The sequence below is a fragment of the Vicugna pacos genome, chromosome X, assembly GCF_048564905.1.
Source record: "Vicugna pacos chromosome X, VicPac4, whole genome shotgun sequence".
In the NCBI taxonomy this organism is placed as follows: domain Eukaryota; kingdom Metazoa; phylum Chordata; class Mammalia; order Artiodactyla; family Camelidae; genus Vicugna; species Vicugna pacos.
Window position 1 is genome coordinate 49,934,777 of NC_133023.1, and position 14,282 is coordinate 49,949,058.

At 43.5% G+C, this 14,282-nt stretch overlaps 1 protein-coding gene across 1 annotated transcript in view; it reads left to right on the plus strand.

Moving 5' to 3' along the window:
* MSN (moesin) overlaps window positions 1-14,282 on the plus strand; it is a 64,710-nt gene that overhangs the window by 31,656 nt on the left and 18,772 nt on the right. The window contains exon 2 of the mRNA XM_006218965.4: window positions 7,628-7,711. Within this exon, the coding sequence (XP_006219027.1) occupies window positions 7,628-7,711 (84 nt within the window). The remainder of the gene's footprint in view (window positions 1-7,627; window positions 7,712-14,282) is intronic.

Here is a 14,282-nt window from a genome sequence, read left to right on the forward strand (position 1 = left end):
CTCTGGGTAGAACTGGCATCTCCAGGCAGCTGCAAGTGGTCTGTGTTTCCACCCTACAAATACTTCCTGTGAAACTTGTAGGCAGGAAGCTGGGTCAAGCAGGAAACTGATGCTAGAGACTGAAACCTAGCTGGGTGTGGCCCCAGAAAGGGGGCTTCTCTCATTTGCGAGACTTATTTTATTACTGATGAGCCCTCTCCTTTTATTTCAGCAACTTCAGAGTTTTATAAGAATTGAAAATCTGTTGTTCTTGGCTACCTAGATATAAATCCATTCCTCAAATTCTACCTCTTTCCCTGCTGTGTTGTCACCAGTCCCCCATCCTGCCCCATCCCAACCTCCAGCTTGGGTCTTGGCTTTGCCTGCTGCCAATCAGTTGCTATCCAAGTTTTTGCAAAAGATGCTATCCTAGAAACAAGAGATCTTTGCATTTCCTTCCATGTTGTTATAAGAGGTTTAGTCTCCGTAGAATAGGTGGTGATGAATGTATCAGAGCCTGAAAGTTAGACTTGCCCTCTGTCATAAGCTAGACTCCCAAGCAGTGCCAGCCTGGAGTTTTTTGTGGAAGCAAAACTGGTCCTACCTCCTCCACATAGTCGTTCCATAGTTATTCCAGATCAATAGTAGTTCACCTGAAGTGTCTACTGTTTTCTAAGTGCTAGGGTATTTCTCTGGCTTATTAGGGCCAGTGGATCAAGAGCTAGTTTTTTTTTTAATTTTAATTTAATTTAATTAATTTATTTTTTTGGGGGGCAATTAGTTTCTTTTACTTATTTATTTATTTTAATGGAGGTACCAGGGATTGAACCCAGGACCTTGTGTGTGCTAGGCATGTGCTCTACCACTTAAGCTATCTCTCTATCCCAAGAGACAGGTTTTTAATCCTTACTCTTACACTGTCCAGCAGCTCTGTGACCCTGGGCCAGTGCCTCCCCTTCTCTGGATCTCAGTTTCCCTAGCTGTATATTGCAGAGTTTGAATCAAGTGATCTCTGAGGTCCCTTTAAGGTTGATAGTTTGGGATTCTGGATTGTTAATTCTCTTGGAGAACGAGGATGGGAAGTCCTAGAAGGGTGTTATTCTGGAGTAGCCAGATGAGATCCTAGGACGGGTGGATTGAAATCTTTAGGAAATTTAAAGAGGAGGAGTGGCCATGATAAGGAGCTTGTGGGGGAGGCCCTGTGCCTAGGAATGAGAGATGAGCTGGGTGGTGGGTAGGGGAGTGGGTGTTGTTTGCTTCTGGAATATGGTTTGGTTGAGCTGATTTTGAAAATAAGTCCTGGAATTAAGTGTAAATGGTGAGGAGCTACTTTCCTTCCTGACCTTCATGTATTGCGAGGAAGAGGGGGACTCTGTCTCAGCCTGAGGTTTAGCAAAAGGCTGTGCAATTAAGGCTGGATTAATGGGGAAGCTGTAGTTTTCTAAGGTAACCTCACTGTTTCTAACCTTTTCAACTTCGGTCTCTGTCCTGAGCTCTCCTCCCATAGTGACAATATAGTTACATTCTCATTGCTAAGAGGGGTTAGTTTTGTTTGGGATTACTCCCTGAAATATATAACTGGGGGAGTAACATCCAGTTTCCAATATGCCCTTGTCTCCCAGTTGAAATGCTTCTCAGGGAGTTTTTGGAAGGCAGGATTGAGCCAAAGCAAGTGAAAGGGGATCCTGCCTTATCCCCCATGCCTTTTGCAGTGGTTGGAGTGATTGAAGAATTACTACTGACTCACTAAAGGTATGGGTCATGTGGCATTGGGTGTGGTTGTCATTTCTAGAAACTGCTGGGAAAAAGCACAGGCAGAGGAAGGGTTAACCCTCAGCAGGTCTTGCCAGCAGTGTTAAGGGTCTGGAAATGGTCAGGAAGAGCTCAGAATGGATAGCTGTACCAGGTACCACTTCTAAGTCAACAGGGAAGAGGCTGAGTTGCTGGGAAGTGAGTGAGTCAGTGGAGGAGGAAGGGAGGCAGGGGGAGGGGAAGAATGCCTCCTAGGCTAAAGTTTCAAAGCAACCCTTGTTTTTCCCCTTATGGAAAACAGCTGCTTGAGGCAGTGCTGTCATCCCAAGAGGCAGGACAAACCAGGCCCTACCCTGCACTGCCCTTCCCTCACCCTACTTCTGGCAGCAGGAAATGGTGGGTGCTAGAGCCTAAATAATGGGGCTAGGCAGTTTCAGTGACACTGTGGTCACTGCTCTCTGTTCAGGGAAGAGAATGAAGTTCTGAGGTTGCCCTGGTAGGGCTTGTCCTGCCTCTGGCCACCCTCCAATGCTTACCGTTGCCTTCTCCATACCAGCCGTGCCACTGATAGCCCAGAGGAGTTGGGCCCTTGAAGAGAATGGGGAGGTGGCAGGTGAGGGGTGAGGTCATTGAGCTTAGACTCAACTAGGCTGACTCACAAGCTCTGCCCTGGCGAGGAGTCCTTCCCAAGCAGTGCTTCCCAGATGTGCCCAGGCTTCCTATGCCAGAGTGTTTGGGCCAAAATAGTTGCCAAGGCAGTTTCTGAAGTCAGTAGTGAAAACAGTGTGACTAGATGACTGAAGAAGTAGGTGGAGTCATGGGTGATGCTCCGGGAATGTCCAGAAGACTCGTCTTCACCACTTGCTGGCTGAGTAAATGTGGCTTCAATGATGTTAAATGAGACTGCAGGTGGTGGGGCTTGGCACATAGTTGCTATTAAGTAAGAGTTCATTTCCATCATTCTGTTACCTGCCTTTATGCTCTTCAGTTTCCTCAACCATTATGTTGGGCTAGTAATGCCAGTTCCTTCCAGCTTACAGTTCTGTGCTTCAAGCAAGTTACTTGTGATTATGACTCTCTCTCTGCTTTCTCCTTTGTCTTCCCCAAATTTCTCTCCAGGAAAGAGCCATCTTGTAATTCAGTGACACAGGGCAAGTGAGAGGAAACATTGCCCTGATCTCACTGTGGCCCGGCCACTGCTCATTTGGGAGCTCCTGGCCCTAAGGAAAGAGAAGGTCCCTTATTTGAAGCTGGTCAGGTCCAGGGACCAAAGCACCCCAGCTGTTGCATCCAAGGCAGAAGTAGCATCTAACCTGGTTATTTTTGTTTCTTGGGCAAGCCGACTGGGGACACAGGAGAGATCCCAGTTTGTTGAGGGCTTTGCACAGCAGACCACTGAGATGGGCTTATTAGTGTCCAGTGAAGGGCTTGGTGTGGGAAGTGTCTGTGTTCACTTGTTCAATAAATAACAGTGGACTTATTGTTCTTGGCCTAGGGGTGGGAGAGCTAGTGTGTATGAGAGGTTGATACTGCCTCCCTCCCCCCACCACCACACCCAGACATTTTTTGTTCTTTAAACCCTAAATATTCTTCAGTGATACAGTCTTCAGGGACAGGCTCAGACAGGGATTTAGTTCTCTGATGGGGACCACATCTTGAAATGCTTTCCCACCCAGGCCAGCTCCTCCACTCCTGCCAAGCTGAGGGGCTGCCTAGGAACTTTCTGCTAACTCTGGAGGCTTTAGTTTTATGTTCTTGCCTCCCAACCTACATTGCCTTCTTCTCCTCATTGAGATTAAAGAGACCAGGCCCAAAAGGAAGGCAGTGGGCCCTATGTGGCAGTGGGCCTGGGCCTGCAGCTCATCTCACACATTTGGGTCCCAGATTACTCTTAAGGAAAACAAGGGATCTTCTTTGATCAAAACTCCTGCCTCTACCTATAACTTTCAGCCCCAGTTATGCCATTACCCTTACTCTCCCCTACCTCCGACACAGAAAAAAGGAGAACACAGACCCATGACTCTGTCTTCATGACTCACATTTTCTTCTGAGTTAAGTGGTGGCAAGAATAGAAGTACCTTTGTATTTGCTTTTCTAATTTTTTTAAACCTAAGATTATTTGTCTCAACAGTGAAGTTCAGGAAACCACAGGCTGCTTTCCCTAGAGAAGCAGCCACAGTGCTTCAAGGGCAGAAACCCTGAACAGGGATTCTGAAGAAGTAGGTTTCAGTTTGGTTTCAGCTGGACATCTTCAGCCTTTAGGGGAGCCCTTGTTCTGGGATGATGCTCTATCTATAGGAGGGAGGAAGCATGGACAGCACTAGCCTCTCTGACATGCTTATTCCTAACCAAGCTGAGTCCTTGTCTACTGATTTATTTATTCAAGAAACATTTATTTAGCAAATGTTTGAGTTAAATATTTGGACTCACAGGCCAGCGCCTGAAGATGCTAGATTGACATGACCTATGATTAACACAATCTGCAAGAGACACTGAATTTCCTTTGAAAATGATTCCCAGTAGGGTGAATTAAAAAGAACTCCTGGGCTGTGGAATGTTTCCCTCAAGTCCCACCCCTTTCTTCAGTTTCCTCCCTGGGTGCTTTCTTCCCAAAAGCCGTATTCTGATTCTGCCCCACCCTGCTTGGAACCTTCAGGCTGGCTGGCCAGTGTCAACAGGATTAGGGCCCAGCTTTGTAGCATATTCTTCAAGGCTCTCCACCTACTGTCTGGGCCACTCTGCTGACTCTTCATTCAGTCTGCAGGCCTCATTTACCTTGTAGTAGGCCTACATGCTTACATCTCTGTCTCCTTTGGGCCATCACACATATTGCTTTCTCTACCTGGGAAAGTCAGGTGCTCTTCCCCCGACTCACATATTCTCCCTTTTTCAAAATCCAGGTTATCCTTAGAGACCAGTGCAAATACCACTTTGAACTGTGGCTCTGTATTTCCACAAAAGGTTTCTTCTGTTCTGCTATGGTACTTCTCAGGGTCCCCCTTGTCTATTATACTTTTCCTGTTATTCAGTAAGTACCTTGGAGTCACAGACTGGTCCTACAGCTGTACTGCAGCCATAGTTCCTTAAACATAGAATTCCATTAATGTTGAGTAAACTGAAATAAATTCATAGGAAGCTCCTTAACCTGGAGTCCTTGGGCCTCCATGAAGTCCATGGGTATCATTTGAATTGGGAAGGATCTATGGATTTGGATGGAGGAAAATTACATATTCGTTTTCACTAGCCTCTCACTGAAAATTAGCCCCTCTTTCAATTATGAATGTAGCCCCCCTCCCCAAAAAAGGCAATAGTAATGGCAGTGCCTGTGACTTTGTAAACAGTAGAAATCTAGGATACTTTTATACTATGGTTTAGTTGTTATAGATTTCTCAAAATATCATTTATGCTGAAGATGAAATTAGAGTAGTAATAACTAGTAAGACCCAGTGTTAGGTAATTATGTAATATGATAACAAAGAAGTACATATTAAATTTTGATAACTATTTCAATATAATTTGTCTCTTTGTATCTACTTTATTTCATGCATTTTCAAATATTCTGAGAAGGGGGTCCATAGACTTCATCCAACTTCCCAGAAGGGTCCATGGAACAAAAAAAGTCATGGTGTTAGATGTTCCCACCTCTGAGTCTGTATATTATGCTATATCTATCTCTTATATTGACTTGCTTAGGTTAGTACTGTTCATTTAGCCAATATCTTGTGAATACCCATTGAGTCTTAGATACTAGAGAGGTAACTCTAATTAAGACTAATTAAGACTCTAATTAAGACTCTAATTAAGGTGAGAATGAAATCTCTCAATGTACTAAAAAGTTCACTATCCCTTTTCTACTCTTTCCTATCCTGTCAAGTCACTGGTGTTTTTGAGGTCTCCCCTGACTCAGCTCAAGGGTGATTTAAGGCTGAGGTTGAGGCCAAATTCCAGCCCATTGGACCTCATTCTCCCTACCTTATAAGAGCCCATTCTATGGAGGTCAGTGGATTGCCAGGAAGCCTAGGTAACACTGAGTCAGCTGGACTAACCTTGCCCACTGTCTCCCACTGGGGTACTTGCCTTACTTGTTCCTGCCTTCCGGGCCTTTCCTGTCCCATTGTCAATCCTGAAATAGATTTCCTCCTTGGCTCCCTGGTGAGATTTATTTACAAAATTGTTCCCCAGGCCTGGTCCTCATCAGAATTGTTTAGCTGGCAAAATTGCTGTCTGGCTCCCTCTTCCCCGCTAGCTGACCCCTGTGCTCAGGAAAGACCCAGAGGTGTCAAAAGACTGATAAGGTTTAATGTCTCACCTACTCCATGGGGATTTTCATCTTTGATAATTCTATTTTTAGTCCCTCCCAATAGTATAAGTAATATGTGAGCACCCTAGAAAATGTAGATTAGTTCTTTTTAATTTAAAGAAGAAAAAATGCACTCACAAGATCACTACCAAGACTAACACTCGAGTATGGTTTCAGTAACCTCTCTATGTATACATTTTACAAAATTGAGCTCTTGAAATCTTGTTAGTTACTCTTCCTTAACATTACTGAAATATTTTCCATGGGCATGAAATAGTCTTTATGAATATTTTATATGACCATATAACAAGTCATCCTCTGAGTGTACCATATAGGTTACTTAAGCAAAGTGTCCAACAACTAAAAAATTAATATTTCACTTCTCTTAATGGAGACATTTTGCACTTTTATGTAAGAAGGCTCTAGAATATTGGTTTAAATTGTGAGATTTGGTCTTAGATCTGAATTCAAACCCTGTCTTCGCGACTTACTAATGATGTGACTTTAGACAAATATCTATTTCTTCATCTCCAATGTGGAGATAATACTCTCTACTTCACAGGGTGATTCTTACTAAATGAAGTAGTGTGTATGAAGTGCCTAGTGAGTAATAATTGTTCATATATGAAAGCTGGTGCTTATTGTTGCTATTAATACTACTACCATGACTACCAAATTTTCAGCCAAAGGAACAAATCTCTACTGATGAAATTTCAGCTATCATTGACCTTGGCTAGGAGATATCTTCTTAAAGGTAGAGGGTACTTTTTTAGTGCCTATGAAATCCTGTGTGTGGCTACCTGTTATTTTTATCTGGGCCTGTCCCTGTCCCTTTTCCCTCTGCTGATTTGGCTTTGGTAGCACCTCTGTGCTGCCTACATCTACCTCTGCTGAAGCCCCTTTCCTCTCTTGTTCTTAGGGTGGCCAATGAGACATGAATACAGAATGTGTTAACAATGCAAGTCAGCATATAGAACCATAGACGTCAGCACTGAAATGGCCATTGGAGATCACCTAGTGTTGTAATTGACAACCCCCATCCCCTGCTTTCCTGCCGTTGCACAGATGAGAGGAACTAAGGCCCAGGGAGGGGATAAAACTTATCCAATGTTATAGATTGAGCCAGTTACTGTGCTAGGCTTGGAACCCAGTGTTCTTTATCCTGCCCTTAACTTGCTTCTGCAAAGCAAGTGCTATAGGAAACCCAGGCTATATATCAGAATTGGGGTAAGAAAACTGTGGGCTTAGAGCTGACTAGTGTAGGTGGGGAAGGCTTGGAAGAAGTACAGTCAACACTTGTTCCCTCCTGATAGTATATTGATTTGCATTCATTTGTTTGCCCCTTGGTAAGCATTGCCCTGCAGCTGTGTTATTTTTGTTGTTATTGTTGTTGTTGTTGTTTTCTTCAGTAAACTAGTTGGAAGCAGGGGCTGGGTTACTGTTTGCTTCAATAGTCTCCCTTCCTTCCTACCAATATCTAAATTGCTTAGGTTCTTGCATCTTAGTTCTCTCTTCTGTGATTGAAGAGAGACTTGTCCCAGGCTCTGCTGAGCACAGAGCCAGACAATTAACTTTTCTCCTTTGATCTTATCCTAGATCAATGTGCGTGTGACCACCATGGATGCAGAGCTGGAATTTGCCATACAGCCCAACACCACTGGCAAGCAGCTGTTTGACCAGGTAAGGGAGGGACCTGTTGCTCCTTAGCCTCTTTCACTTCTCCCAATGATTTCCACCATAATGCCCACTTCTTGGGAATCTCCCCGACTCACTTCTCCAGTTTAGGTCAAAACAAAGGCTGACTTTCAGCCTTAATAACGAAGGAGACAAAGTTTAAGTTTGGCAGCCTGCACCTTGGATGGCCCCAATTAATCCTATCCTTGGTGCTGAACATTGAAGAAAAAAGAAGCAAGTGGAATATGACTGTGCTAGATGCTTTAAAAATGTCAGCACACAGAGTTTTTCTGTCAACTCTGAAAGATGTAAATGATCTTGTCTCCATTTTAATGATGAGGCTCAGAAATTAAATAACTTAATTGCACTCACTGGTATCTGGCTGGGATTTGAACGCCATATTCTTGTCACTGAACAACATGGCCTCTGTCACATTTTTTTCTTCTTAGTAGAAGGAAATCAACATATTCTCCCTGAGGTAGTGTGATCTCTGTACATTTCCCTGAAAGGAATATTGAGACTTAGGACACCATTGTGGGGGATGAATGCAATAGGAGGGTACTGCATGTCCTGCAACCATGCCATGGAAATAATGATGAAGTGGTCATTTCCATCTCTAATCCAAGGGGTATCCCTTCACTGTGAATTACCATTATCAGAAGGGGTGTGCTCTGTAATATAATAGCCAGGTCAGGGCCACAGAATCTTTCAGAATTCAAAACCTCTTCAGGGGCCAAAGAATTGTGCCATCTGTGACCAGACTTCCAGGAGTAAAAATGGGGCTCCCATTTCCAGAGACTGGGATCTCTCCAAATGGGCCATTATCCCATTTCCCCACCAGCCTCTGTTGAGGTCAGGGTCTGACATTGTCCAGGAGGTTAGGACCACATGTCTCCTTAATAGATTTTATAGGCCTTCTTGCTTCCCTTTCTCCTTTGCCCTCTGAGTAGAGTACCTCTACTGTCTGAGAACTTCCCTAGAAATGGGAAGAGGAAGGAAGAAAGAAGTTATATTCAAATAAGATCATTCTATTCCTGTAAATATGCCTGACTGGTGAGGGGAGAGAATGGGGATGGTACAGGGCTGTTTTCCATTCAGCTGTTTATGTAAAAGGAAGAAAGGTAGGGCTAGAAATGTGAAGACAGCTTGGGCTTGCCTCCGAGTCCCTGATGTCACGTGGTAGAGTGGGAAAATTGTTTTCGGTGGCTAATACAAATAAAAGTCAACATTTGGCCAGGGCTTACTATATGCCAGGTACTGTGGCAGGCATTTTGTGTACCATTTCATTTGATTATCACAAGGTCCTATGAATGGCCTCATTTTACAGATGAAAACAAAATCTTCATTTTTCTCATCTAGGCTTTGGGAAAATTATTGAACCTTTCTGAGTTGGTAGTCTAATCCAAAAAAAAAAAAATAGTGGGTCTAGTACCTACCTCACAGACTTTTTGTGAGATTATGAAAGAGTACACTATTTATATCTCACTTGCTGCCCAGAAAACTTGTTGTGGTGCCTTATAAGGATACACAAAATCCAAAAATATAAATTAGAAATAGGTGAGAAAGACAATATGAAAATACAAATACAGAAGTGAATGTTTTGTGAAGCATGTGGCATGTAGTAGAAATATCATAAGTGATAGCTCCCAAATGTCATGATAGTTCTTGTCTCATAAGTCAGCTTGAGTTGGGAGATAAACTTGAAGATCCTCAGAGTACCTAAGTTTGGATTTAGTTAGAACTTACTTCTTCTCTGAAGTTTGTTTTGTATTGAATGGTGAAAGGTAGTCATTGATGTTTAATTTGTAACAGTACAAATTAACCAGGGGAACATTTAAACACACATTTACTACAATTAAAGTAATGTGCTGACATTCACATAGTTCACAAGTGATTACAATGCTAATCTGGAATGACTGAATGCATTTTGATTACATTAAGGTTTTGCATTCTCTGTTTGCATGCAGGTTTTATATTGGAAATCTTTTAAAGGGACAGCCTGGTGAAGTTGAAAGGGCACTGAATAGAAAGTTAGAAATCTTGGGCCTTAGGGCTGGCTCTACCATTAAGTTTCCTGATACCTTACACAAACCTTCTTGTCTTTGGACCTCCATTTCCCTATCTGTACAGTGTCTAACTGATCTCTCAAATCTGGTTATCTCTCAAAAATTATCTGTGGCATTTATTTCTGTATTCCGTATCTTTTTCTTTCCCATTTCTAGCCCCACTATTTGAATTTCAATGACCCCTTTCTGTAAAAAGGAGGGAAATGCTTCACTTGAGTATGATTTGCAGTTGGCATATGCCAGGAAGTGGGGAGGGAAAAGCTACCTGGCAGGAGGAACAGGCTTCTTACTGTCTCTGGGACAAAAGGAAGAAGGTGTCTGTATGATAGGTAGGCTGTTGGGCCCTTTGCTTCAGACAATATCATTCAGGGCAACAACGATAGAGGAGAGAGTATTAGCCAATGTGGATTTTATAGTCCAGCTGGGAACCAGAGGCTCCCTCAGCCTTTTCCCAGAGCCCTAGTTCTATACCCCACCTCTCTCAAGCCAAATGACACCATTCCCTGCCTTCAACACTGGGGGCTTTGTCCGCTTACATTGGAGGGGGTAGCTGTGGAGGGTGAGGAAGGCATAATTTAGAGCCTAGGGCAGAAAAATCCTTGAACAAAGAGGTTTATTAACTTTGAAAAGCCACAAGGCCTGATAATTCTTTGTTAGTGTTGGTTTGCTTTGCGTACTGTGGGTGTGGTTCTGAGGGAAACCCAGATGATGGATCAGGAGCCCTGGCCAGATTGGTATGCTGGTTCTGAAAGCTACTGCTTCCCTAAAAAAAAGCCCTTGAGAGACTTGAATCTTTCATACTGGTTGGGGAGAAGAAAGGGAGAAAACCAGGAAATTCATGATTTCCCTTCTGGGAGATCAGGGTTGTTTTGAAAAAATAGCACTTAGTGAGCACCTACTATGGACTAGCCTTAGCCTGGTACTTTAATCCTCAGTGATCCCATCTTTTAGAGATGAAAGTGTGTTCTAGATTATGTAGTTAGTAAATTGCAAAATGGAATTTCAGATATAACTCAGAGTATAAAACTATACTTTTCCCCACCGCACTACCCTTATTTGGGGTGAATGAGCCTGCTTGGCTTGGAGAAGACTCAAGAGAAGATGTATTCTCTGTCTTGAGATCACTGAGGGGCTGCTGTACGAAGGAGGGGGCAATTATGTTCTTTGAGGTCAGAGGAGCAGAACTGAAACCTCATAGGTGAAAACTACAGGAAAAAAAGATTTGAACTCTTACACAATTGAGCATCTGGCACTCTCAGGGCCAAGGCAGGTATGGATGGGAATCTTCAGAGGTCTGTGTTTGCAGGCCACTTGGGGATTTGATCTCTTCCCTCTCTCTAACTCAGTGAGGCATAAGGGAGGAAGTCCATTCTGTCTGGCCTTTGAGACCCATCATTCAAGGAGATTGGGGGCCTAGAAGGAAGGAGCTGGACTCCTTGGGAAGAATTGACAAAGCTCTGGGGCCATCCTGGAATCCAGCAGTTGTCTGGCTAATGACCAGAGAGGAAGCTGACTGGAGAGGAAGCACCCTCCTTGGCACCAGCGGTAAATAACAGGCAACAATGTGAAGCCATAGCTTGAGGAGGCCCAAGATCTGGTAGGAAAGGGAAGTGAAGCCCATAGTTCTTCCCTTCTACCTTTGTTTCTCCTTGTGAGTGTCCTTGTAGCTAGCTATGGAGGAGAGAGAACAGATTTTGCTACTGTGATTCTGTCACTTAGCCCCACTTCTATAGCCTGAGGTTCTTCTCAGCACTCTTGATTACCTAGGTCCCACTAGGGGGCAGTGCTACCATTCTAAGTTCCAGTTTAAGAATTCTTTGCCTGGCTCCTCCTCAGCCAGGAGCTCTAGCTCTAGCTCTCAGTCTAGCTCTACCTGCCCCCTCCGCTTAACGTTTTGGGCTCTAGAAAAGAGGTGAAATTTCAGAGCATGCATCCATTCATTCTTCTATTTATTGACTGATTCAATATTGACTGAAGTTCTACTGTATCTCAAGGATAGTCTCTTAATCTCTCAAATACCATCTCTATCCTTAAGGAACTTGGAGTTACTTACCTGTGGAAGCAGAGAAAAGTACAACTCTCCTCTCACACAGAATGAAACAAACACCCTTGAGGCTCGGGTTGTGTATAGAGGTGGTATATAGAGCATGGGATTCAGTGTCAGCCTTGGGTTCAAACTATGTCCTGCTATTTAGCTGTGTGACCTTGGATGGCTCGTTTAGCCTCTTAGGACTTCACTTTCCTCAGTAAAATGGTAATCACACTAATCTTAGAGATTTTGTGGTCTTATTTAATCCTCAAATAAGTGAAGTGCCTGGTGCATAGCAGGCGTTCTAATGTTGCTTGTTCTTGTTAAGGGCTAAATAAGTGGGTGAAAATTCCTCTGGGAGTTCAGATAAGGGAGCCATGAAATCAGGAAGCTTTTCTGGCTCAGTGAAGGCCTTAGATTTGTGGACTCTGCATTAAAGGCAATAATCCTTTCTTTTTTTTCCATTTTTATTTTATAAAATAACTAACATCTATTATTATAATAATAGTATCCCCATCTTACACATGAGGAACTCAGCTGTGGAGAGGGGAAAAGCCCTGATTAAGGTCAGATAGTTAGGAAGTAGTATAGTGGCTTGAACCAAGGCATATAGCATTTCCAATTTTCCCAGTTCCTTTTGTCAGCTGTGTCCTTTGTGACCTCCCCTTTCTTTTCCTATTTCCATTCGAAGAGCAAAGTTTGGTCCCTAAGCTTAGAACCCTAGCTGAATGTGTTCTGTGCTACAGAGCAGGTGGCCACAGGCATTATGGGTTATCAGAAGCCTCGATGGTGGCAGCCCCTCCTGGAACATTCCAGTTGTGCATTGATTTGCTTTCAGGTGGGTGGCTGAAGCAGTTGCTGCCAAGCCTGTAGTGGGATCTCAATGGGCCTCAGGTGTTTGGGCATTGATGCAGTTTTGCACATAATTTCTCATGCAGTTTTCCTCTTGAGGCTCAAGCCTTGCTTCCCAGTCTTGCTCTGGGCTTCTGAAGTGACTGATTATGTCACTAGTTTATTTACTCAGATAAATGCATAGGGGATACAGGGAGGAGGGCTCTGGGCTGTGGAATTGACCTAATCTCCCCTCCTCTCCCTAGAAATCAGACATAAGCAAGCTTTACACGCAAAAGAGAGGCAAATGGAAGTTCTTTCTTACATCCAGATGCTCTTGATAATTAGTGGGGATTTTCTCAGAGGCCAGTCTCTTTCCCTTACTGGACCCCAGTTTTCTAGTTTATGCTGCTTCAACCCTATAATGCTCCACAGTCTGTTTTGGGGGTTTGTATTGTGTGGCTGAATAGAATCTACAGCAAGTGTCTTACAAACTAAAGTCCTAGTCCCTCTAGGAGGTACACAGAGCTGTGGGATTGGAACTTCAGTTTTACTTGTAGATGTTAATTATTTTATTATTAGAACATAGATATTTAAGGAGTAGAAAATAAAATTTACACAAATGATTAAGATTAAAATAGACCGGAGGCTTCAAAGAAATTCCGCTTGGAGCCATCTCCTTGTGTCTCACGCCGCCACCCCCCCACCTGACCCCCTATCCCCTGGGTATCTGCATTCATTATTTTCTGCTGCTTAAGAATTTCTTCTATGGCAGCTTTGAGAAATACTAGTTCAGGCCAGGTGATCTGGCTGTTTGGGATCAAAGGGAGAAAAGAAAGAATTTTTTTCTCAGGGATGTAGCCATATCTCAGAGGGGAATGGTAAGGACCCTAGTCATTGGAGCCACAGATGTTGTTCCTGGAACCAGGACTTAGATACTCTTTCCCACTAGAAAATGAGATTTCTCTTTCCTCTGGAGTGATTTCTCAACTGGAAGTGAGCAAAGCTTGGCCTCATTTCCACATTTCAGGACTTGGAAGTGGGGCCAAGACTTGCCTGATCAAATGATTCCCAGCACCCTGTGGACCTTAATTGGAGATTTCCTTATAGCCTGGGTTCCAGGAGTCATCTGTTTTATCCTTTGTTCTTTTTCTGTCTCAATTCTGACTTCAGACCATATTTCCTTCCCCCCATACCCTCACTTCCTCACTTTGGGACTTCAGTGGAGGCTGAGAGACATTGATCATCTCTCTAAGCTCTACAGCCTAAGGAAGTGGAAAATTTACATGCATCTGAGGGCTCTGTATTCATAAGGGGAGGCAGTGGTCAGAGAAATTTAAATGCCCTACTGATCCTGAAATCTTTTTTTTTATATCATTTTAGCTATTACTTTATCCAGCTTCTCCTCAGAGATACTCCAGATCCTAGAACTATTTTGGCTCCCATGATCCTCTTCTCATCACACTCCTACTCATCCCACTAGTGAAACAGACAACATCGTGCAAAAAGAGGCCAATGATCTCACTCCTAGGGCCTCTGGGACTGGCTGTGTAGTCCATACCTGCCTTACTCCCTTTTAGTTTTGTGGTCTCTGGGCCTCTGCAGCTGGGCTCTTGGTACAGGCAAAAGTCAGTTGCTGCTCTACAAGTTC